We start from the raw sequence: 27261 nt of genomic DNA on the forward strand, positions 1-27261 counted from the left end.
TTAAAATTTACTAAATAACATTGCATTCAAACCCATTTATGAATAAAAATCGGCAATCGAACTAAATAAATTTAATCATTTCATGCTAGTCAAAGAGGAGTTGACATATGTGAGGTTCAATTTCTTCGTGCTTTATTTTTTAACCTAAGAAGTAATCTAAGCACTATCGCAACTGTGTTGATTTCGACTAGTTTTACTTATGGGCGAATTTTCACCGACTTGATCTGAACATTAACGCCGACGACGCGAAAATAATCGTTTATAAGTAGAAAATACTGGATGTTGGTTTTGATTTTTTCCATCACTCTACTAGAAACCAAGTCATAAAATCACTAGAGACCAACACTGGCGTAAAATCAAAGAAATGTTCTCGGTAACATACTTAGCAATCGTACAGCCGATTAATAAATACTTAATGCTGCTATGGACTAATAGGTCGCAGATGAAGGAACCAAAATTCTGAGAAAGCATCGTACTTCAAGAGGTGACAGATTGAATCTCGGGTCCTCCTGAGAATTGTCTAATTAATATTTGACGAGACGTTTTCATGAAAATTACTTCTATATGCATTTGTTGATTTAGAACCAGCTCTCAGGAACATCAACACGCAATTCTTAAAATATGATATACTAAAAGCTAGACTTGTTAATCCTCGTATAATTGTGTTCTGGATGCACTGCAGCAGAGAACGTTAAATATATATATATATATATATTATACGTTCTCTGCATTGTGGAATTGAAATATATTTGCAACGGCCACATTTGCTAACGCTAATTCAGTTTAGAACCGTGAGATGTGAGAGTGGGATACCCGAAGGATTGCCAACTTTGAGAGAATATATATTTCCGAAGAATATTTATGAAAAGATATCGGAGAAAATGAGGTTACGGATGGTTATTTTGTGGAATAAATACATACTGATGGCAACTGAAATTTCAGTAGCGTCGACCAAAAGCTTCTTTCTTCGCTTAAAAATCCCATCCTTACAAACCGGAAAGACAAAATCGGTATTTCCTCTGGAAATAATAGGATCGCAAAACCCATTAATCTAGTTTCAAAAGGATGACCACTCCGTTCCCCAGAAGAACAGTCAGCAGTTGATGGAGCGATATTGAAAAAAACCGTTACCATGGAAGTTGGGCATAAATATGTCGCCGCAAAGCGATCTAAATGTATAACTTGAAATAATTTTCATTCCAAGATAAGCTTTTCCGTAAAATCCCATATTTAAGTAATCCATTACTCTTGCATTTTTTTCTAAAAGTGGAGTTGGCAACTCTACACGGGAAATACCGAAAGCAATGACAACAAAAATACTCCCAATGGCCAACGAATTCGGCTAATGTGACTGAGCGACCATCCAAACACTTTCGGCCGAGTCAGTTGCTATCATAACGGCGGATAACGCGCAACAAAACGGAGAAGCTCGAGCTCACATTGTCTGCAACACACACATATATATATAATACATAAGTGGCAACAACAATAGCAAGAAACATTTTAATTAGAAGTTTTTTGGTGAATATCTGTGTAGAAGAAAAAAAGATTTCGAAAGTGAAATATGTGCAAAAAATTTAAATTTCAATAAAAAATCAAAAGCAAGCAAAGCAATGCAATAAAGTGTGCGTGTGTAGGCATTTAAGATACATACATATAGAAAAGTAGAATGAAAAAAGTGCGTGCAAAGTAGAAAAGAATCGATGAATTGATTGCGTGCCGCAGAGGAGGCAGCGGGTGAGGCGGAGAAAGTCAGCTGGAGTTGGAAAAAGTGAAGTGTTTCGCAAAACTAGCAAATAGTGTAGCAAGAAATTAACAAAACGGTGGTTAAAATGCAAAGTGAAATGTGTTAAAAATCTATAAAAGAAAAATTCACAACAACAACAGCAAACTGCATGCGAAAGGAAAGTGAAAATTTATGTTGCAAAACCCGTATATGTTGTTGTAAGGAGCGACGCCAGCAGCGCAGTTGGCATAGATTTTCGACTTCCTTTTGACTTTATTGCCTACTTACAGGCGTGGTGTTGTTGTTAAATTTCGGTAGTAGTCACCTGTTATTGTTATTGTACACCGCTGACACGGTTTCCATGTTAAGCCTTGTAAAAGCAAAAAAAAACATACAAACAAGCAATTCTTTAAGTACTCTAACACAAACAAACATGCGTAGCTAGATCTCTAAGTTTGTATTTATTCATATGTTGTTTTACCTTTTTGAGTTTTTGCAATATTTTCTTTATCGATTAATTATGAAACAGTGCGATGGCAAGTGAAATGCTCGTGTCTTTGGCAAAGGCAAACAAAAATAGCAACAAAAACAAGTTGTTCTTTGTGTGTTTTTTTGTATTTTTATGTTTTTTTACATTTTTTTTGTAACTTCGACAATCGATAAATCAGTATGTTACATAAATTTGTTGTTGACACACCGCAACCATTACAGCAATGTTACACCTAAATACAAACATATATACATATATGTATAAACAGACTTTGCAACACTTGTTTATCGCACAGCTTCTGCAACAATGTTGGTTTTATAACACATACATACATACATATGTATGTGTATGTGTGTGATTATTCCAACTGTCAAAGCCTAAGTTTGAAATTAACTTTTCCGGTAGGGCTTAGGTCACAGTGGTAATGCAGAAGGTAATTATTGATTGTACTTAAGTAGGTTGGGTCAATTAATACCAACTGTTGTAAAACTCGGTTAATATGTCATCTCCGGCGATTTGATGTGTGTGTATCGATATTATGCAACACCTTGAGGTACGAAAAAATTTCAACCGTTTAAAAATACACCCTAAAGTTTGAAAGCTCCAAATCTCTCAATGAAAAAATCACTCAAATTAAGTCTCTAATATTTGCTATTAAAAAAAATTAAAAATCGGGATATTTCTAAATCGCTCAGTTATAGCGAGCGGTTCCAAAAAATCATGTTAGCTCTCCTATGTAACACTGTGACCCAATACCATTATTAGCATAATTTTCTGCCGCCAGTAAGGAAGCTGACAGGTATTCTACAATGCAACTGCGATTCAAATGTTATCGACATTAGAAAGCAGAGACAATTTTTACTTCTTTGCCGAGGATAACTTAATCAAGATGGTAGTCAACCGCTTCTTTAATGAACTAGGGATGAGATCAGAGCAATAAAAAGCTACCGGAACGCTGTAAATGAACTCAATGGACTGTGAAGACCGACAGAAAACTTGTTTCAATGAGAGTGGAGAGTAGGGATTGATGAAGAGCGGAATTATTGAATCGAAGAGCCGGCAGCTCAGACACAAAAAGTACTTCACCTCATTACATAAATGCAGTGCCAACAAATTAGAATATATCTGCAGTATCTTTATTAACTTCAACTTTTCTTTTGTTGCAATAATAATTAGTTTACACTAATGTTTTCGCCTTCGCAATAGTCCACATTTAGTATTATGCACATATGACAGCGCTTCTTCCAATCGTCGAAACACTTCTCAAACTCGATTTTTGGGATAAAAAGTCAGACGGGGTCATGTCTGGCGAATATGGAGACTGGGACATCGTTACATTATTGTTATGGCCAAGAATTTAAGAAGAAAAAACGAAGTGTGAGCTTTTAACAAACAAAAATTGACAAGCTGGCACTTTAATCCCCTCACACTTGATAAAATTAAATAATTCACAAAGTTTGATACGTGCAACCTCTGCAATAGTTGCGATTCTTTCTCTGTACAGAGCCGCATAGAAGGTGTGTTATGGTCTCTGTTTCTTCTACTTCATGGCAGATTCTACAGTTATCATTGTAAGGTAACCCCAGCTGCTGGCGAGTCATTTCTTTTAAATTTCAATAGACGGAATGTGCGGCTCTTATTCAACTTAGGTCAAGTTTGTCTGCCTGTTTAGCAAGACAATGACTGTTTCCATCTAGACTCAACTATGTCTACATCATATTTGTCGATTAAATATGGTAGCCAGAAGTATGTAAATTCTCTCTTTATTAGCATCTAACTGTAAGTTGGTCCAGCTTCGCTGAATATCACTATGTCCTAGAACCCATTGCAGGTTTATGATGTTCGTGTCACTAATAGCTCCTCGCATTCACTATCTTCAATGAGATTTTAAGAGACTTTAGCCAATTTAAAGCCGCTTGACTATCTGTAAATATAAATATATTTATGGTCGTTAACATACACTTTGATGAAACCAAGAGGATTTCTTTAATTACTCTGTATTCTAGTTTGGATCCGTCCGTATAGATACTTAACTCGTAGATACTTAACTCGTTTGTCTACCTTGCCCACCTTCTGAAGGGAAGGTTATGTCTAGGGTCGAATTTATTTACTTCACAAACAAACAACAGCATATTTAAAGACTGACAACTGTATTTGTGACTTGATCGAAGAGAAAAAAAAAAATTAATTTAATATAACAAAAAGTACCGTTGGTATTTAACACTAAAATAAATGAAACACAAAATATATATTATATCCTAAAAATTAATCATTTCGACCACAAAACCACCTGTTTGTGTTCAAAACGGCAGTGTTAAAATTTAGATTACGTATACGACACGTTGTCCCCTCAACAATAACCCGTTTGCATAGTAAATACATGAGCACAAATATTGACATGACGCACAACCGAAGAGGCGGAAAAGTGGAAATTAAGTTAAAATTTGATAAAGCAAAGCATTATTGGCTACTGCACACACTCAGACACGTGTATATATGTTTGTGTGACATTTATTGGTGACTGCATTTTGTGTGCGCTGAAGTGTGAAGTGTACAAAAATAGATGCAAAATAAAATACACGCTTATGCTAAACAGACTAGACTATGCATATGCATAAGTAAATATATATGGAGATGTATGTATATTTAAAAATCTCAAACAAACATACATACATACTCATGAGCAGCTGTGCGCGCGTGTGTTTGCGCCAGTTTACCACATGCCTTGTTGTCGCCCAAGGCGTTCGCTTCTGTTTATACATATATTTGTAGTTTTTATTTTTTATTTTTACTTTCTTTCGTTTTTTTGTTTGTTTTTGTTAATTTCCCAGAGTTCAATGTGAGCATGCGACACACTCACACCCACACAGCGCTGCCAATTTATTTGTGCACACAGAGCAAGCAGCGCACAACGCGCTCGCTGGCCAGCCACACTTTTATTTCTATTTATTTCTGCTATCAAAATATATTTTACAACTTAATTTCCTTGCATACGCAAATCGTAGCGTCCGCAAACACTTAGTATTAGTATTTATTGTAGTTTAGCGTGATTCAAAACAATTTTAAAATTTTGGTTAATATTAGAACTGAATGAGTGATGGACGGCATAAAGTGGGCGTGTGACAATTACATTTAGCAAATACAGTTTTATATTTGGCATGCGTTAAATTCATTTTGTGGCCTGCAAGTGGTTTCTGTTTGGTATTTTGCTTTTCTTTCGGGCGTCCGTGCGTCCATGCAGCAGGATGTTGTAGTCTAAAAATAAATATTTTCTGTTTTCCCACAGAGTAGCATTTCGATTAAATGCTGCTCCAGCTGAGTGGTCGATGCCGGGTTCACTTTAAGTCTGTAAATACTTTTACATTTTTTTATTTAAATCGCCAGATGTTTTGACACTTATTCCACTACAGGTAACTTTTTCTCCGCTATACTGGTCAGAAGTGCAGCCACACTTAAATATATAACTATTCAGCTTTATTGTAAACTTCATGTGAACGACATTCCCAATGAAAAAACTCACTCTCAACTGTTTTTCGTATCATGAATTTCCCATAGGCAAAATCTCCTCAATAAATGTATATGTAATTTTTGTCTCATGTGAAACCATAAAATTTGTTCACAAAATCCATATTAAGTAGTTCTTTGGCCACATGTAAACTTAGGTAAATTTATATTCCTTGTATGGTGGAAGGTGCTTCAAAAGGCTTTACGACTATTGTAGCATTTTTAACTGTAAGTGGCTCCTATAAAGCTAGCAGCGGATCTTTTGCTTCGAAGTGTAGCATCCTTCAGTGAAGTGACGATTCACTCTAGTAGCAAACTTTCAGTCGATGCTAGTCATATCTTCACGATTAGATTAGTTTGGATACAAAAGAATCCCAGAAAAATTTAATGCTGATGAGCTGTCAAGGCTAGGCACGTCAGTCTTATCTACAGTAGAATGGAAACGATTAGGATCACTTCCTATTCTCTTGTGATTTTCTACTGGACAGTTCGGGTTCTCCTTCTTAACCATGGAAATCGTAAGATAACTAGAGAGCTCTTCGCCCTCAAATATTTCGTTAGTTGTCGAGTCTTAATATCTAACTAAGAGTAATTTCTGACTTAACAAAGGATTGTCCTTATAGTTTAAGTGTATTCATCCTCTTCTGGGGAACAGCCATGAAAGTTAAACGTTTTGGGGGGGGAAATCCTGATATCGCAAAGTTTGAAATTAAAATAAAGAGAAAGCATTAAGATTATAATTGTCAAAGTGGTCTTGAAGGAATTGAGGTGAAAATATCTTGGCATTCAAGATCATTCAAGAACCTTCAGCTTAGTTTTTTTAACCATGACAGGGATGTGGGATCACAAAGTGTCAGATTTCCACGGGAAACCTCGATAACTAACCTAACCTAATCTGACGACATCGTGATAGAGGAACAGGTTAAGCATCCTCCAAACTAGTTTGGTCAAGCTTTTGGAAGAATTCAATATTATAAAAGTTTTATAGGAGTAAGTTTGTCTACTTTATTATGACCGGATTCGACAATATTAAACCATGTGACAGCTTTATAACATGAAGTAGTCAGCTTCTATTTTTAATCCGGTTTCAACCCGTATGTGGATTGTAATTCTTCAACCCATCTTCTTACAGGCTTTCATTTTTAGAATACACTTACTGTTAAATAAATTTACTCGTATTTCTGCGTATCTTGATATATTTCAAATAATTTTGATTCATATAACCGTAAAATATTTTATTGTACCCATGCGCAATTAATTATGTACACATACATTTGGGACAACAAAAATGTGATTTGAAAGAGCAAGATGAGATTTTAACTCTTCTTCTCTTATTCATTGACGTCATTAATATCACTATAGTATTTTCACAATAAACAAATTTTATGAGCAAAATGTTTTTAACTGACTATTTACAGCGGAAAAACATGAAACTATATTAAATAGAAATAAAAATTATAAAAATTATAATTAAGCATGTTCCTAATTTAACTGCAGTTATTTAATTTTGAAAAATATTTTTATTTTTTTTTTAGATTTTGCGCGACAATTACACTTATAAATTACTCAGTCTATTGTGGATTGTTGACATTATTTTTAGATTACTTTATTCTATAGTACAACAAATAAATAAATAAACTCACACACCCACTCTCTTATTATCTAATCATTGCATATAAATAATTAAGAAAAAAATAATAATGGTAATGATTACTTGATTAATTGATTGAGGATAAATAACTCATTACATAAATTTGCCGCCGTGCAATTACTAGCTATAAAATGGCGAAATATTAGAAAGACGACTGTAAGAGATATATTTGGCAGAACGAGGTCGAATTGCTGTCTGGCCCTTGGTCTGGTTGATCTATGAAAACCAAGTAATTTTTCATTGCATACCGTTGGTAAAAGGTAAGTTGTATGTACAATATATAACAGACAGACTGAAAATTTCGTATACTTCTTTGTTTTAATTGGGCATTGAATTATAATTTTCCACCGTACTCTTCAACTCTTACCTTCAGCGACTTTTATTGTTCTAAGTTAGAACAAATCTTAGGTTTCTGAAAACACTTATGGAGTGTTGAATTACTCTCGAATAGTTGAATAATGATATCGAATTATGTATGTATGTATAAAAAGTGTTCTTTTTAGAATGAAACGAACTTTTCAGGCTGCCTGTGGTATGATATAATTTTAAATAAAGCTCGTATACGAATTACTCTTTCCAAGAGAAAAAAGAACATTTGAGATTTCAGTCATAGGGTCCTAAGCCTTAACTAAAACTATATAAGACTTGTTATAAATTGTTCCTTATTGCAATTCTCAACCTAAAATGTTTTTAGAAATCAAAATATGTACGTGAAACCCCTAACCACGCCAAGCGTAGACACGGGCACGGTTTACCAATGTGTGCGGCCCCCAATATCGTGCGTGAAATACAAAAAGCGTCCAATTACAACGCGATTATGCGTTGATGCTGGAGACTGCAATGAAATGTTTACCCTGTGTGAAATGGGCTTGTTTTGCCATTTTTTTTGCAAACATACGTTAATGTCTTTTATTCGACAAAATATTTCTCTTTTCAACATCCGAAATTATATTTTTAATTTGACTATGGAAATGTCATATGTTTTCGATATACATATGTCGATTTCGAACGATACTGCAGGCAAAATCAAACGAGTTTGATTTTCAAACATTGACTGCGATGCGGCATTATCGCAAAATCGTGCTTACATTGGACATCTACATTTGCCAACATATGTTTGAATTTGTGGCCGCATGTAACGTACCGCACGGTCTGCATCGCATTTGACTTATCTACGCTGGACAATTTTCCATTGATATACATATTTCATATATTTATTATGTATGGTTGAAAAATGAGCGTTGGCTCTCCTCCTTACGTCTATTAAACAATTAATTAATGCTCGAATAGTTTTATAATAAACAAGTAAGGAAAGGCTAAGTTCGGGTGCAACCGAACATTTTATACTCTCGCAATTTATTGAAGAAATTTAACCAATACATATATGCGGAATAAAGCTCACCGTATTTTTGAAAAACCTATAATTAGGTATATGGAAATGTTATGACCCGATTTTAATAATTTTTGGAACAGAGACACACTATTAGAAGAAAACAATTTCCTCTGAATTAAATTGAGATATCTGAGAGATTTACCCATATTTTCGTTTAAAATTTACCCTTAGGCGCTGAGTTCAACATGTTCGATATCTGGGGCTTTGAAAAGTTATAGTCCGTTTTCGACAATGAGATGAAATGCACTATTTGTGTAAAGCTTTATTCCGCTGTATTCAATAGTTCCTTATGTATACATTATAAAGTGAACGAATCAGATGGATTTCAAAATTGAGTTATAAGGAAAGTAGTAGTGGTTGTGAACTGATTTCGCCCATTTTTTGTCCGTGTTATCAAGGTGTCAAGAAAATATTATATACCGAATTTCATTCGAATCGGTCGAATAGTTCCTGAGATATGGGTTTCGACCCATAAGTGGGCAATGCCACGCCCATTTTCCATTTTGTAAAAAAATCTGAGTACAGCTCCCTTCTGCTATTTCTTCTGCAAAATTTAGTGTTTCTGACGTTTTTCGTTAATGAGTTAACCCACTTTTAGTAATTTTCAACCTAACCTTTGTATGGGAGGTGGGCGTGCTGGTTATCCGATTTCAACTATTTTTATGGTGTGTGGTGGGGTATGTATGAGAACCAACTGCAGAAAGTTTGGTTTATATAGCTTTATTAGTTTGCGAGTTAAATACAAATAACCGATTTGGGGGCGGGGCCACGCCTACTTCCCCAAAAAAATTACATCCAAATATGTCCCCTCCTAGTGCGATCCTTTATTCCAAATTTTACTTTTATATCTTCATTTATGGCTTAGTTATGACACTTTATGTGTTTTTGGTTTTCGCCATTTTGTGGGCGTGGCAATGGTCCGATTCTGCCCATTTTCGAACTTGATCTTCTTATGGTGCCAAGGAATATTTGTGCCAAGTTTCGTCAAGATATCTTAATTTTTGCTCAAGTTACAGCTTGCACAGACGGACAGACGGACCGACGGACGGACGGACAGACATCCGGATTTCAAATCTACTCGTCACCCTGATCACTTTGGTATATATGACTCTATATCTAACTCTTTTAGTTTTAGGTGTTACAAACAACCGTTATGTGAACAAAACTATAATACTCTCTTTAGCAACTTTTGTTGCGAGAGTATAAAAACAGCAAGAATTCTTATCACTTTCTAATAAACATTAAAAACTGCCTAATAATATAACATACGTATTGTTCTCTCAGGCAAATCTTTGCTAAAATTTGCTGCCCTTTTCTAAAAGTGTTCTTAATTTTCTAAGAGCAGCTTATTTTCAAAGAACACAAACTAAATGTACGAACTAATCTCTGCACTAACTCTAACCAATTTCAAAATAGGTGTTCTGAAGTAGTTTTCACTATTCCCTTAAGAATTACGTGTTTGAAAGGATTTGTTAATTGAAAAAGGTTACTCATAAAATCAATTAAAAGTACTAAGGTGAATTACAAGTTGTAAATATTTTTGTTAAGGAATAATATCAAAAGGATTGCTAACATAATTATATATTTGCTTAAACTTAAACTTTCCCTAAATTTATTTAAATAAATTTTATAAAACAAAAATACTACTCGTTAATATTTATTTTCTTTCAAATTCCTAGTTCAAACAACTCAATAAGAATCCAACTGCAAACTTATCATAACTAAAAGATAAAGTCTCTAGAATGGGTCGTTGGCGACGGACAACGACGACGCCACCCACTACTTACAACAAATGGATGCTGACGTTGACAGGTGAGCGATGTGTCTATAAATAAATAATACTCTTTTACTATTTCCATACACATGTCTATTCTCACATATGATAATAAAAATAAACATGCCATTTCAACTATAAATAGAAAACATCACGAGTCATAGCTGATAATGTGAGGTATCATGGATATATATGATATGTATATTTACATGCGGCTTGTATATGTATCTAAGTGTACATATAGTAATGCGATTTATGCAAATTTACTATAATTTAATATATAAATAAGTTTAATTTTTAGCTAAAGAGTTTTCAGGACCAACGAGATGGCAATAAATTTTAGTAATTAATTAAATTTTTTTACACTTACTTACTAGTACATAAAATTAGTAGTAGCGACTTAATTATTTACAGAAAATGTAAAATTAAAAGCAAAAACATTTGTAAATATTTTATATTTTTTCAACTTTCATGCGCTTTTATGCATGAAAAGTAATTAAAATTTCATGATTTTACATTTCATTGAAAAAAATTTAATAAGTAAAAATACTTATATTTCGCTTCGCACACTCAAACTTATTTAAAACTATTTACACTTCGAATAGAACATATTGGACTTTCAATATTCGTTCTTACATATACTATTAACATATGTACATACAGGGTGGCCCAGCTTTTATATCGGTATTTAAACATTGAGTACTTTTGACATTTACTCACCGATTGCATTGAGTATAATACCTGAGACAGACATGTAGTTAGTATATACATATGTATTGTAGTATGCTTCAGAAACCATATGTCTATCACCGGTTTTCCGAATTTTGTTTGAAAACAAATGGTGTTCCGTACTACAATAGAGTTCTAGAAACCATTGAAATTTTGTGGTGTTGGGATACAATGGATTGCATTGAACACACCGAAAGCTCTTCTGAAACAATCATATGTTTTCTGACATTTTGACATAAAGAAAATAAATTAGATTCAAAAAAAATTGAAATCAAAAAAACAAAATTTGAAAAAATGATGTGAAAAATATGCCATATGTATGTAATAATATGTAATTTGTAATAATTATAAGGGACAATAATTTTTTAAGATTGCTTGGAGTTGTAACTAAGTCAGGATCAATTTTCCTGCCTGTTATTCATAATTATATTTTGCTTGAATTTATTTGCATCAGCTGATGGATGTAAACATAGTACAATACTACATGTGTGTCACTATGCTGGTATATGGTTTCTTGAGCTTTTATTGTAGTACATATCGTAGTACAGAAACCATATGTCTGTCTTAGGCATAATATATGATTCGAAAAACTCAATTGAGAACAATTCTAACCATAAATTTGCTAGAAAACAGTCTATCAATTGTAAGATGACTCTCCTTCACATTTTCTATCCGTGTGAATCAACAAAATTTCAGTATTTCAAGAACATACAATCCAATCAGAATCACCAGTTTTAACTTCTCCTGACTTATTTTTCTGGGATTAATTGAAAAAAAGTGCAATGTTCCAATAATCCTTAGATCATTAAAGAGCTCAAGGCATATAGAGCATAGACATATGAGCCACAGCTTCGCTATACCGCCCGAGATGCCCGAAAAATATTTGAAAATATAACAAAAAAGGCTCACTTTGTTATTAACAATAAGGGCACCAGCTTCATTAATGAATTCAAATATAATTCAATCTAAATACATTGCCCAAATTAAATTAAATGTATCAAATATAAAATTCATTTGTTTTTCAAAGTCAACAAATTTTTACATTCCAACATAAAAGTTACTGGACCCTGTACATACATACATACATACATACATCTATTATTATCATTTTCATTCACACATCTGCTACAACTATGAATTGGAAATAGATTTTTGTGAATTTCCTATATTTATTTGCTGTATTTACGTTTTTGAGGTTAACAAGAACAAATTAAAACATTTGTCTACAATAGAAATCAATAAAAATATTTATAAACCAATTCATAGCCGGTGAGAATAAAAACAATAATTGCGCCGCAGATGTGTGGCTGGAAAAGGGGTTCTGGATTTACGAACGGAAATATGTACAATATGAATGGAGAATGTAAAATATTGTGTTGAATGCAAAATAATCTCTCATTTTTTTTTAATTATAAGATTAATATTCGTTTGTTTTTTACGTGTAGAACACTTTATGTGTTCCTGTGGAGACCCAATACTCATTTCAGATCAGATTTAATATAATACTCACCAAAATGGTAAATTCTTGACGCAACTCTGAGTATGAAGCTAAATCATAAGAGAAGTACTGAAATCATAAAATCTCTATTCAGAATTTTTTAATTAGGTATTGGTGACCTGAGAAAGCATGAAAGGTAAAAGAATGCATTAACATTAGACCGAATCAATTTTATAGGTACTGAAATTTAGACTTTACTACAAACTAAGCTGACTGAAAAAAACAGAATATAACAGAGAAAAAAATGTCAATTTAGAGATTGTACCAAGAAGACGACCAATTCTAAGTTCATTGTTGACTTCCAGATATATGTATATACAATAGTATATCATATTATTAATTCAGAATACCCTTTCCTGCGATTTCGTGTTTCACAGCTAGTAAGCGACCTAGAGACAATTGCGGTCGAATAATCATAAAATACTGCTTTAAAACTCGGTCCATAGCCCGATTTCATTCTCCGTCCTCACCAAGTGCACCTTTGGATGTCCTTCCTTGACTCGATATAGGACTTTTATTTCAAATTTACTATTTATCTGACTCCTTCTAATAATATATTGCTGAAATGTATGGAAATCTACGCCGTGAACTTTATTTTCCAACATTTTTTACGACGAATGCTCTCATACATAGTTATATTAGCGTGTGCGACTCTACCCAGCTTATTCCACTATTTGTTTCTTTGTTTTATTTTTTTGACAATTTTTTGTTTGTTTATTTATTTTCTTCGGTCGCGTGTGCCCGTATTATACTGGTATCCTCGAGCGTATCATGCGTTAAACTTGATGAGCTAATAATCCCATCAATATTCGGCACGACAGGTGCCCAACACGAGTGCACTACCATTGTTTCACACGTGATTTGACGAGGTAAGAAGAGTCGACATTGTGCTGGCCTCGAGCGGCCACCAACTAAAGCGCATAAGTGTAAGTGAGCTAATAAAATAAGGGCGTGCTTGTCAGTGCGAACATTTATGACGGTCATGACGATTGTTTATGTGCGGATTTGCGGTAAAGAGCTGCTTTACTAATGAAAGGTGCAAAGTACAATTGGGGTTTGGGTGGATTAGTTTAAGCATTCATCAGTTATTATATTTCACCTACAACGCCATGGTATAGATAATGACATTGGCAGAAAATTTTTTCATAACAGTTCTAAATACTTATGCTTATTGTATTTACTTGTAAATTCTACCCACCGATAAGTGTCAGAGATGTAGGTATAGTACAGTACATTATAGCACAGTACATTATAGTACAGTTCCAGTGAAAGTATTTTGTTGCGGTATCAATGGTTATAGCGACCGTAGACAAGTTCGTTAAGCGAATGGCTAGCAACCGGAAAACCGTAAATTGAAGTCCGTCAGGAATTCACAATTTGTAGAATTGTATTTCTTATGAGTGCGTTTATTAGCAGACGATGTCAAATCCCAAAGTATTTGTGACATGAAAAACGTTCTCATAAACTCCGTTAGCTGACGTAGGTTCTATTATAATATCCGAGTAATAATCAGGATTCACATCATAAAGAGTAAACTCAACTCGATATATCATCTAGAAATATTTGTATCTGGTATAAAGAGACTCGAAGCGTTCCACTTATGCTAGCTTTAAGGTATTCCTGGACTTGGCCAGCTTAGACTTTTCTAGAGCTGGTTCTGAGGAATAAATAGACTTGAAGCGTTTCAACTTCCTCAAATTTGTTTCAGGATTTCAAAACAATTATCTACAGTGACACTAACCCTTGAATTTGAGAATGTGCATGAATGTGTGTTAACAGAGAGTAACAGCGTTTATTATTCGTCGTTATTTTTACTAGCCACTTTTTAGTGCTAAAATATTGTTGTCCTCTCTCAGCTTTAATGAGTGGTTTTGCCCTTGAGATTTTGTATTTATGGTTTCTTAAATACATTGTTGGGTGACCGGCTTATATTATCTTTTTTCATTTAATGGCAATCTTTCAAGGACATCGTGCAAACTGAATAGATTCTGATTTTTTACAGATATTTTTTTACAGATAATAATGTGAAAATAGCTTAACACAGCAGTCCCTTTGGGATACTACTCATAAAACCAGTTAGAACTTCCCATCTATACATTGACTTCTATATCCGTCGTTTTTTAAGTTCTGTTAATGGTTGTAAGAAACGTGTACTTTGTTGAACTCGAAGAGGACATACAACCTCCAGATTAGAATGAATAACAGGTTTTCTCAGCATATTTAAAAACAACTCTATAAGTTTCAATTTGTTACAAATCACATTTCATTAAAACTGAAAATAATAATTTTCTGTTCAAATTGAAGTTAATCAAAATTCAATTATTGTTTTCCTTATTTACTTTCTTATGTTCAACCACACATCATTTACTACATCAACGATCGAAAAATAACGAACCTAAACTAATTTTGAATTGATTATCTGATATACTTTGAACCAATATCCGTTATCCAATCAGTTATGCTGATTTGTGTGAAAAGTGCAATGGCGGACAATTGTTTTCCATGTAAGTGCAAAAAAAAGTTGTTTATATTTTCATTTTGGTAAAAAAAATTGTTGCTAAAACCGCCAAACTGTAATTACTAAACAAACACTAAATTATATACAAATTTTAATTTCTGTACTAATTATGCAATTTGGAAAATTATTACGAATTAGGCATTAAATGCGCTAGTTTCCAGATTTTTGAGTTGAATTTATGAAAATTGTTTACTAATTTACTGAACACGTAGAGAAATGTGTGTATACACCTGTTAAAGACTAGTTACTAAATATTACTAATTACTAATTGGAGTTACTGACGTTTGCGTAAATTTTCTTTAGAAACCCCTAACTAAACTATTTTATTAAACAAAAAATACTCAAGTGCACATTTCTTTCCGGGTTTCCTTCCACTTTCTTCATAGTTTTTGATTTTTATTTTTTACTAAAAAAAACAGTTTACAAAATTAACTTAATTAATTAAAAGCAAGCGCAAAGCCTTTTATTGATTTACTCGTTAATTGGTTCGCTCGTTAAATCGTTAACTCGTTGATATTTACTCGTTCGTTGCGTTGCGTACGTCTTGTAAATGTTTGCGAATTCAAAGTAACTCGTTATTATAGTGAAATTATCATCAATTACTTACAAACATGCATACATCTGTGTATCTCTAACTAATTAAGCCAAAAACGATTGTGCTTTCACTCATAACAAGTTACTCGCTACTTGTACGCCACTCGCTAGTACATGTGTTCAACCAAGTACTAGTGTAACACAATTCTTACTTACATACATTACATGTGTACTCGTCCATTGCACACTTGAATACTGTGTAAAAAATTGTATAATAAATGACTACTACTACAATGTACTCATTGTACTCGTTGCTATCATTCGTCTATTTTCACTGCATTTTCTTTTATAATTTGTGACTTGTTAATATTTTTCGTTATTTTATTAATTTCTGAATAGAATTTATCTATCTATTTATCTAATTCAGGAGTATGTAAGCAATATCGTAAGAGAAGGTACTAAAAAGACATGGATCTATAGTAAAGCTTTGAGTATTTTACTACTTTTACTACAATATTTTCGTGTTTTATTGTTATTAAGGGTTTCATATATTAAATAAACTTAATTTTGAAAATACATATACCCAAAATGTATACAGAGCATCCATCTTTCAGTTTAGATCGCATAATATGGATATATCCGCTGATTGATCCAAATTATAAAACACACTTCATTCATGAACAGTAGTGATGGATTCCATAATATTTTCAATTCAATTTTAAATAAAATATTGACATACAGAACAAGACCTCATTCTGTTATGATAATCCCAGGATTGCAGCGACCTGTTCTTAATTTCAACATAATTATTTGATCTTAATTGTGTTTAAGCTTTCCAAATTACTCTTAATTGTATTGATTGCACTTGTACTCGGAAATTGATAATATCAATTACTGTAACGGCTTTTAAAAATAAAATATATACCAGGGTCTATTAAGGATTAATATAAAAACGTAACAACTTAAAATTTTACTTAAGCGCTTTACATGTGTGCTACGTCTCGAATAAATCGTAATATTTATTCAAATAATAATAAAATAATTAAACTCTTTGCAGCAAAATAATAATTAAACTTTAAAATCAACTTTATTATAATATTTTATTAAATGCATTATCTTTCTTTTTACTCGTCTTAATGCATTGCAAGAAAACAAAAACAAAAATATTTGTCTTTCTTCTTCTTCTTTTTTTACTCTTTACAGCGGCATTTGGAGTTCTCATTTTCATTTGGATTCCACAAGTGTCAGCTGAATGTCAAAGTATGAATTCATGCCTCAAGCAAATGTCACTTTTTCTTTCCATTTGTCGAAGCAAACCAAAAAAAAAAAATATATATATACATATTTTCTATTAAAATTATCGCTCTTTTTTCTTTATGCGACAAATGCAAATATAAATAAATTAATATAATTGTGGTTTTTTTTCCTGACTATAAATTAAAAAAAATATATTCCCATATTAAAAAAAAGAAAATTTTTTAACTCAAGTTATAATAAATGTTTAAAGCTTTTCGTGTTCAAATATAAGTAAAAATATTTACCACATAAATTCTAACATACACACATTTAATACAAAATTGATTTTATTTTTATAAACATTTTTTAAAGACACCCATATATACATTTTTATGATATCCATATCTCTTTATCTAAATGTCTAATGCTCGTATTGATTTTCAAATATTTTAGAAATGGTTTTTATGCATTTTCGCTTTTTTATTTAAATTTCAAGATTTATTTATATTTATTTTGTTTAGGGCAAATAAAAAGAACTGAATAATATGTTATATAAATATTCTATATAAAAGATTTTCAGAGTTCGATCATTGAAAATTATGAAAAAAATCCAACATATTATTACCACATACTCGTAATAATTCGTCGTAGTATATAATAAGATATATAAGTAAAATATTTGATCGAGTAATTGTGCTTTATAGACCTTAAAATTTAAAATTTTCATACTCAACATTGAGGTTAGTTATCAATTAGATAATAATACGTGAACTAGCTTCACTCGACTCAAATATCTTAATAATCTCAACAAAAGTAAAACATTATTATTTCTCAACTGGGTAAACATAATTATTATAAATGTTGACTTGGAAAACCAACCAATTTACAAAAATATTATTTCATCTATGAAAGAGATTAGATAAAAGTTATTCAAAGCTTGAAAGAACATTACCACACAATTTTCTTTCCATATTTTTTTCGATATACACAATCACTCGCATATAATCGAGGCCCTATGTTCCAACTAGGAACTATGGGAAAATATATATCTTATATAATGGTTCAACAACCTCTGGCCTAACTATCTGCTACTAAACCTTTATAAAAAGTGGTTGTATTTTTGGCATAATAATACGGTCGTCAGCTCTCTAAGTTTTTCAGTTACCTTTCGTATTAACTATACATAGGTACATAAGTTTTCTTGCTCCTTGATACAGTTAAGTGCAATTACTGCAGTTGAATTATATACCCTATAACGCTACACATTTCAATATTTTTTACAAATCAGGTCTCATGAAGGTTAAAAGATACACTTTAAAGTACCGAAAAACCTGCTTGGAAATTATTAGTGACGACAAATATTATATTATATTTTCGTTTAAGTGCCTTCGTTTTCAGAAAGTTTATCATATCCTCTATCTCCTATAATTATATCACATTTAGTGTTATATCTATCTATTTTTGTATGATTTTATCGAAATTTCACAACTTTTTAATGCTTCATGGTCACATTTTTTAAACCCGCTTAGACAGTTGAGACTTGTGGCCAAATATATAACTTTTTAAAATTAAAATAAAATTTATTCTATAATAAAATAATAATCTAGATTTTGATGCCCCGTTAATAACTACAAAATTATATTTAATGGCATTAATTAACCTCATACTTGAGACTTTAAGTGCAATGAATTTAGTATAATGCCACTATTTTAAGTTTGGAAAAAATTATTTAGATCATAAGAAACTTGGTAACCAACATTATTAGAGGTATATTATTATTATTTTTTTTTTATTTAGCCTATTATTTCTATTATTCTATTTTTTTTTTTTGCTAAATTAGCAAAATAAAAAATGCTTTAAATATCACTTTTTAAAGCAGTTCGTAGTTTCACAAGGAAATCCACAAATGCGTTACTTTCTGCATCTACAAATTATAAAAATATTTCTTTCTTTTTTAACACCTTTCTATTCACAAATTTGCATTGTTATGCCATGTCAATATAGATGTTTGTGCTTATGTTCATGTTATAGATGCATGTTGCACGAACCGTTAAGTGGCACTTAGTTCAAATGTTTTGAAATTATTTTTTAGTATTTTCTTTTCAAAATAATGCGAAGAAAAAGGTCTTAAAAACTGCCTACAGAATAGATATTACAGATATATGTACATAGCTAGTAGAAGAATGGATGGTTGCTTTAAAGCGCTTCTTACACTCAACTAATTTAAAGACTAATCATTGTAAAATTTATAATTAGATGATTCACATAGTCTCATAATGTTTTAAGTCATAACTAAAAATGTTAAAAAACTCCATTTGTGTCAACATTATGATATAATTTTGGTATTGTAAAGTTAAGATTAGTCAGCTGATTGAAAAACAAAGATTTAGAAAAAACATATCTCGAATATGCAATCCAACAACAAATTTATTAAACCAATGGAAATATTTATAATTTAAAATTTTTTTCAACGAGTTATGAAAATATCAAAGTTTATCGATAAGTAGTTTATTTTTACGACGATTTTGAGGAATTAAATAATAATTTGTATTGTTATTTTAAAACTTCAATATTGTAGTATTGAATTTATTGGATTAGTTTCATTAGTTTGGATTCAACAGAAGTGATTTTGAAATCTAATTTTAGTTTTGGTTATACTTATCTTAATTTAAAAAATTTATTTTTTATATTAAAATTGTGCCAACGCTATCCAAAAATATTTTATGGAGTTAGAAGTATATTTGATTTCATTTCATCAATGTAAAAATAAAATATCTGGTGACAAACCTTTTCGAGAATATTTTCTTAAAACTTTTAGATTTATAGACAATTATGTGTATATATTAATTTTTGGTTCGAATTAAAAAAAAAAAATGTCTAAATTAGGTAGATATATAGCGAGCGAAACAATTTCGTTATAATTCGAAAGGGGCATGGTAAATTCAAAATCATCATAATACTTATAAGAGGTCGAAGAAAAATTAATCTGATATTTTTTTCAATTAATTTGTAAAAAAATAGTTCTGCTAAATAGTATTTAAATCTACATATTTAATAAGCACAGATTATTATATGCAAATTTAAGTCTTAACTTTTCATTTATGTTTCTATATGGTTTATTAAGAATTATACGAATTAATTTTGCTTGCTTTGCTTTAGACGTAGGATTTTGTATAATTTTTCGCAATTGTTGTTGTTGCAACGCCTAAATATGAATGCCAATGTTTTGCACTGCATTAAAACTAAAAATAAATTAACATTTTAAAATATGAATAAAAAAATACCACCGATTCTTATTCAAACTTCACTCAAACTTTTGCTAATACAATTCACTTTTTCCCTACAACCCACCAACTGCGCATGCGCAGCGCGTTCGATATACTGTTATGAGTGTGATTCGTGGACGGATGCACGCTGCAAGGATCCCTTCAACTATACGGCGCTGCCGCGTGATCAACCACCGCTGATGACCTGCAACGGCTGTTGTGTGAAGATGGTGCGGCATTCGAAATCACGTAAGAACGTCTTGAAATTCAAATAATTAATTATTGACTTTAAAGCAATGCTTTGTAATATCGGTTAATGTGCATATTTTAGCGGAGCTACTGTAGCTGTAAGCTAATTACATTATGATTACTTACAATTACTTGCCAACAACCAATTTAATGTGTGTTCTCTATTTTTTTCTCTCTCTCTCTCCCACTCGCTCTCGCTCCCGTTCCCGTTCGGTAATTGTGTTTTGCATTACAGCGTACGAAGTTGTGCGACGTATGTGTACGTCACAATTGCAAATAAATTTATTTATGGTCGATCATGTGTGCATGATGGAAAGTTCAGGCAATGGACATATGTGCTTTTGTGAGGAAGATATGTGCAATTCTAGTAAAAATTTATTGCAAAATGGTTCATCATACCATTACATCATGATCTCAGCGCTCTCATTCATTATATATTTACTCAATCAAATACAAATTCGTGCGCAATTGCAATTTTTCGCTCGACTATTGCAAATGCATAAACAGAAACCAAAACAGAAACAGAAACATAAACCAGTAGAAAATTATGAAAAACAAAAACTATCACAACATAACCCAACCAATCGAATGCAACCTCAATTGCAATATCAACTACAAAAACAAACACAAATATCAAATCACCATTGTCATATGAGTGTACAAGAGCAACAACAACAAGAACAAGTGAAATTCAGAGAAAAACAGAAATTTTGTTGCATGCCATCAAGCGAACAACCGTTACACCTTGCATGCCAAATAAAAACAACAACAGAAAATAATGTATGCGCACCATTCATAGAAAGATAGAGTGTAGGTCCATCATCTACCCCCTTAAGGCACACACACTAAACTAAAAAAATTTAAATGAGAAATGATACACACACACAGCGCATTCCAGTGGGTGTTGATATTGCAATGCACACAGTAATGTGTGGTAATGCAAAAAGCAATGGGTGGTATGCAAAAAGTAATTTGTGGTAATGCATAAAGTAATTTGGTGTAATGCATACATTAATGTACGGTAATGCAAAAAGTAATGGTTGGAAATCCAAAAATCCAAAAAGTAATGTGTGGTAATGCAAAATAGTAATTTGTGGTAATGCAATAAGTAATATGTAGTAATGCAAAAACTCAAAAACTTATGTATAGTAATGCATAACACACATCCTGCTGAATTGTTATTTAAAGTAAATGGGAAATGCGTTGTCTTTAATTACCTTCAAAAACTGAAGTAATCGCCGTCGCGTATACATTACCACATTACTTGCTTGCATTACTTACTTTGGCTTACGTCATGCCAGAAACTGCTAGATTGCGCTGTTGTTGTTAACAAACACAACTTTACAACGTCCACGTGTCCAAGAAAGACATACATACATATATACTGAAGTATTTGTACATTTACAATTACTTCGTTTACAATGATTACATGAATAAGTAATTACTGCATAAATACATATTCGTACATAGTACATAAATACAAACATAGATACATTATATGAACCTATTACAGTTATGCCACACGCTCGTTTCCGGCTTTCCCCACCCCTCTAAAAATCATAGACACGAAAAACACCTGTTATCTTTTCTCTAGAAATTTTGCTCTTAACTAAAAATTTAGACTATTTTTTTAATTACATACTATGTACTTAGACATTAGTTAAAATTTTTAATTTTTTCCGCGATTTATTTTTAATTTAATTTAAGAAAATCTGTGTAGTATTAATTATTAAGCGTTGTACTTCATTAAGAATCTGCCTTGATTTACTTTAATTTTTTGGTATTTTAGCTATAAAACTATTTATTTATTATTATTTATTTAGTAAAATGTATTGTGTAATGAAAAGAAAAAAGACGTAGTAATAAATTGTTAATTAATTCTCTTAGTAGTTAGTAGTAAAAACAAAAACAATATTTTTAAATATTTAAATAAAAGCGTGAGTGATTCGTGCAAGCACTAGAACTTTGTGAAACCTGCAAGTTAAGTAAAAATATATCATTTAAAAAAGAAATGTATGGAATTGCATGCTTTTTGGCTTTAAAGACGTAGACTAAGCGGCAGAATATACGCATACATAGTAGCGAAGTGTGGCAACACTGCAACTTTGAGCTTTGTGTGCAAGTGGTGTAAAGCTGCAAGCTTTCGATTAGTGAAGCTCTTCGGAGGTATTTTTTTTCACTTTTGTTTAATGATATTTTATTGAAATATTTTTCCACATTAAATTTAAAAAAAGATTATTATAAATCATATAATTTTGTATGCATGTATTACACCTGAACTGAGTTATTTATCTGGATGAAAGCTTTGTGCGTGTAATGAGGGTAGATGAAAATGTGTTTTGAGGCATAAAATTATTTCAAGATTGCAAAAGAGGCAAAAATTGCCTTTCCTTATTAAAAGTTGTCGGTCGTTTTAAGTGAAGGCACAACCATAGAGATTTGACAGTTTTACCTTCATTACATGCACTGTGTTTTTTATTTAGCCACTTAAAACATAAAAAAAACTACAATACAAACAAAAACATTTATAATTATTTTAAAGTAAGCAAAAAACTATAAAAAGTACCAATAAAGTAGTAAAAGAACAGGATAAAAATACATTAAATTGTTTCAATTAAATAAACTTAAAAAAATAATTTTAAAACCACTACGCTTAATCAAATACTTAATATATATCACTTTTACAAACGTTATCTACACATAATTACTTTTAAGAATTAATGTCACATGAAAAAGTCAACACAAAAACTTGCAAAGCTTCTCTACTTAAAGTACTGCTTGATAGGGAAATAATGAAGTTACTCATACACCATAGTCGCCATTCAAGTGTGAGCACTGTCTATATTTTTTGTTATTTGGGGTAACTTTTTTGAATTTCTTGAAAAAAAATTCCAACCAACTATACAATTCACAGAAAACATAATGAAATAACATGATCTTGATTATAGAGCATAGAATTGTGCTGTAAAAGATTTAAATTATTTACTTTCAATGCAACTATTCCCGCAATACAGTGTTCGAATATCAAGAATCTAAATTTTTTACAAATGTATCAAAGACTACAAGTTAACACAATTACTCAAAATTAGTAAAAAAAATGTGTACACACATATATTTATTTATTTTATTATAATTTAAGCCTTAGCAAATAAGACAATTGGCGAATTTATAAATTATTATTTTATTTAGAAAAAATAAATATACCTAAAATATATATTTTTACACAAACATAAAAAAATCGATTTTCTTTGATTTTTTTACTGCAAAAATAGCTTTAGCAAATTGGTTTCACATTGATTTTGAAAAAGTGATGGCTTCAGACAAAAATCAGAATTGCTGAAACTAGCTGTTAAATTTATTTTTATCGATTCTAATCATAATTTGTAGTGTTCTTTCTCGATTTCGTTAATTTTTATTACGATCGGCTTGTGCTTTTATAGCAAAATGCACGTAAACGAATTGTAGTATGATTTTCAGTGCAACAGTTTTGTATGGGAAACGAACTATTCGAAAAAGGTGAGTTTCGTATTTAAAAAACTATTACTTTTATTTATCCAGTTGTTGTAGCACTAGCTTGTAACTCGCTTTCACAAACACTTTACAAAAATTTAATAAAGCACCTTTCAATTATTTTTTGTAAATATTAATATAATTATAAGAAATATTTATTAATTATAAGAAATATAACTTTTAATTTGGTGATTTGATTTTCAATTGTATTAATTTTGTTTTTAACATAAATGATTTATTTCACTTTATTAATGTGTTAATTTAGATTTCAACAATTTAATGTATCATATGAGTCATTATGTCGTTTAAAAATCCATTTCGAACAAATTTGAGACGGATAATCATAAATTGACTTTATGCAGAATCTAACACAGCTGTCAGTTACTAAAATGGGGCTATTTAAATCAGTTTTCGAACTGCGTATGTGAGCAATTCTTACCTTAAATCTAAAAGTTTCTTCAATCGTACATAAACAATTGCATTCACGCATCATTTATTTGACAAAATCAGCTCAAGGAGCTGGCCTTGTTCGTTCAAGGCTTGTTACTGCTTCAACAGTAGATTTCCGAAGCTAAAACTTTCCCCAAGTGTTGTGTTTATGTCCATTGGAATGACCAGGATCTAGCCATGGCAAAGTCACCGCGTTTTTCACTGGTTTACTAGTCAATGGTGTCATTAAACTCAGAAAATATTTTCAATTCAACGTTTTACAATTTACAGACACTAACGGTAAATATTTATTAACAATTCACTGATTTAAATTATTCACAGAATTTTACAATCAAATGTGTTCAACTTGTATTCCGTCATACTACAATTTACACAGGGTGTACACGCTAATTAGAAATAATTTATCGATAACTAAATAAAATGAATGATTTACCGATTTTTAGTTAATAAAAATGTTGTTTTGTTTATAAATATATCATATATATATTTTAATAATAAGAATATATACAAAATTATATTAAATATTTAAATACTTTTTTATGTATTTATTTTTATTCCTCATAGTCATTGAGTTTTCCACACTACTATCTAAATATTGCATTTTTTTTATATTTTTGCCTTTTATTGAATTTTCTTTTGCCCGAAATGCACCGCTTCTAAGCAATATTTAAGCACCTCACTGCACCTAGAAATGATCCTTATAAGAAACTCAATATTTAATACATATCCCCTTAATTCTGCCAAACTCGTTACTACACAAATTCTAAAATACAAAAACTAATTAGTTATAGCGTTCAATGAAGAATTCAGCATGAAATTAAAAGTTTCTCAAAAAGTAATACCTTACAAACTATCAGCCACAAATACTTTCGTAAGCAGTCATAACATACCAAAAAAATTGCCTTTCAAACAAAGCGTCTCTCAAGCGCCACCTGACAAAAACATTCCAAACAAAACTCCGACTCAACTCGTACCACATTGTAGTGACGTAGTCAAACAACCGTTCATCCAAATTTCCTACCATCCATCCGACACTCCTGCTCTACGTGCTATGAGAAGTAAATTTTTACTATAGGCCTAGGAACACGCGTGCGCGCCTCGTTTTGCTATTTTACAAAAATAACAACAATATAATAATTGCAATAATTTGCTGCTTGAATTGCGTAGAACTTAAGCAAGCTACAAAATAAAAAATACTTTGAAATTACATACATACATATATACTAAATTTTAAATCGGGAAGCTATCGGTGACAGCAAGCTTGTTGGCCAAGTTGTTGTAATGGTAAACGTAAATGCGTAACTTAATTTTAAGTGATATGAACGAACCATAGATTCCTCACAATGCAAAAAGCACTGAATATTTGACTTCTAATTTTTTTCCAAAACAACAAAAAACACATTTCGATGTTGTTGTTAATGATCAAGCAAATTTACATTACAAAAGCAAAAATAATTTAAAAATATTAATATTGAATTTAATAAAATAAATAAAATTGGTTAACATAATTATTTCAAATTTATGTAATGCAAATGATGATGTTTTTTCGTTCATCAAAGATGTGAGAAGATGTGGTTTTGATTTCGAAACTAACTTGTTATTGTTTTTTAAATATTTTATATAACTATTTATATGTTTCTGTGCTATTTTTTCATATATGTATCACATAAATTACGCTTATAGTTTGTGGTGACTTAAGTTGTACATTTCTTACTTTCAATTATCACACGCTAATACAACAACATTTACACTTTTCTCATAATGTTGTTATTTATTGTGTTACACGCCTTTCAAAATGTCAATATATGTATTAATATTTATTAAATATACAAGTTTTATTTATTATTTGTTGTGTGTGTAGTTCGTTCAGTTTTTGGTCACACGCCATTCATACACTGAACTTATGAAACACCAACTTGCGCTCACGCTCACTCTCTTTTTGGATATAAACTCATTTTTAATTTCCCACAAGAAGCCTTTTTGGTTTAAAACTATTTACCGGCTCAATATTTTTGAGCTTCTTAATTCACACATACTTTTTCCATACATTTTAACAACTCGCGTTACTCTTTTATCATCACTTTCACTTTATAACTCTCTCTCTCTGTCTATCTAACTGTATAAATAACTGTCTCGCTTTGTTTCTCTCACTCGTGCCACAATTTTTAACCATTTTATATTTCAAAATACATAATTTTTTACAAATTTCATACAAAATTCATCTCAAAACAGCGAAAGAAGAACGAGAAATATTTTTTTTTTTTTTAATTTTAACTTTACAATTGGTTAATTTGCTTACCAATAATTAAAAATAAAATAAAACAAAAATTTAATCTAAAATTAAAACTTTCAAAGAAATGTAAAGAAAAAATGTGTTGGAAGCGTTTCTTCTCTCCCTTGCCCCAACTACAAACGACCAAACGTCGCTTGCAAGCGAGAGAAAAAATACTTTCGTGCACATTTTGTAATTCGAGAAATTAATCCAAGAAAAATTTAACAATTTGCGCTTTGAGAGAGAAACAAGCAATAAATATTTCAATTAAGTCAACACGCAAGAAAATTAAAAACAAAAGCGATTAATAAAAGATCACTGAAAGCGAAGAAAAAGAAGAAAAGTGCTTTTTCACATACGATGCCAATGGTCTGACTTAAATTTTTTCATCATGTACCACCATCGCAACCATGTGCAAACCAAACAACAACAACGTATATATATGTACATATATACTCTTA

The 27261-nt window shown here is 31.2% G+C and overlaps 1 protein-coding gene across 5 annotated transcripts; it reads left to right on the forward strand.

The window, feature by feature from the left end:
- The first annotated feature begins 223 nt into the window (after positions 1-223).
- LOC105220621 (protein quiver) lies at positions 224-26554 on the forward strand. Of its 5 annotated transcripts, none has more exons than XM_054235221.1 (7): positions 224-2040; positions 7256-7631; positions 10444-10576; positions 15222-15269; positions 17021-17077; positions 20422-20568; positions 20804-26554. In XM_054235221.1, exons 3-7 carry the CDS (start codon positions 10507-10509, stop codon positions 21373-21375), a joined length of 894 nt encoding a protein of 297 aa, XP_054091196.1. In that variant the 5' UTR covers positions 224-2040; positions 7256-7631; positions 10444-10506; the 3' UTR covers positions 21376-26554. The 5 variants fall into 5 exon arrangements, with proteins under 5 accessions (XP_054091196.1, XP_054091197.1, XP_054091198.1 ...); XM_054235222.1 differs by having other exon boundaries at positions 224-1771; XM_054235223.1 differs by having other exon boundaries at positions 224-1521.
- The last annotated feature ends 707 nt before the right edge of the window (positions 26555-27261 follow it).

The sequence above is a fragment of the Zeugodacus cucurbitae genome, chromosome 6 (genome assembly GCF_028554725.1).
Source record: "Zeugodacus cucurbitae isolate PBARC_wt_2022May chromosome 6, idZeuCucr1.2, whole genome shotgun sequence".
In the NCBI taxonomy this organism is placed as follows: domain Eukaryota; kingdom Metazoa; phylum Arthropoda; class Insecta; order Diptera; family Tephritidae; genus Zeugodacus; species Zeugodacus cucurbitae.

Excerpts from the sequence above, each read along its gene's own strand:
- LOC105220621 (XM_054235221.1), top strand. The coding sequence starts at position 10,507 with ATGGGTCGTTGGCGACGGACAACGACGACGCCACCCACTACTTACAAC. Across the intron at positions 10,577-15,221 it reads ATGGATGCTGACGTTGACAG|TTATGCTGATTTGTGTGAAA; the intron begins GTGAGCGATGTG and ends TTATCCAATCAG. Across the intron at positions 15,270-17,020 it reads GGCGGACAATTGTTTTCCAT|CGGCATTTGGAGTTCTCATT; the intron begins GTAAGTGCAAAA and ends TACTCTTTACAG.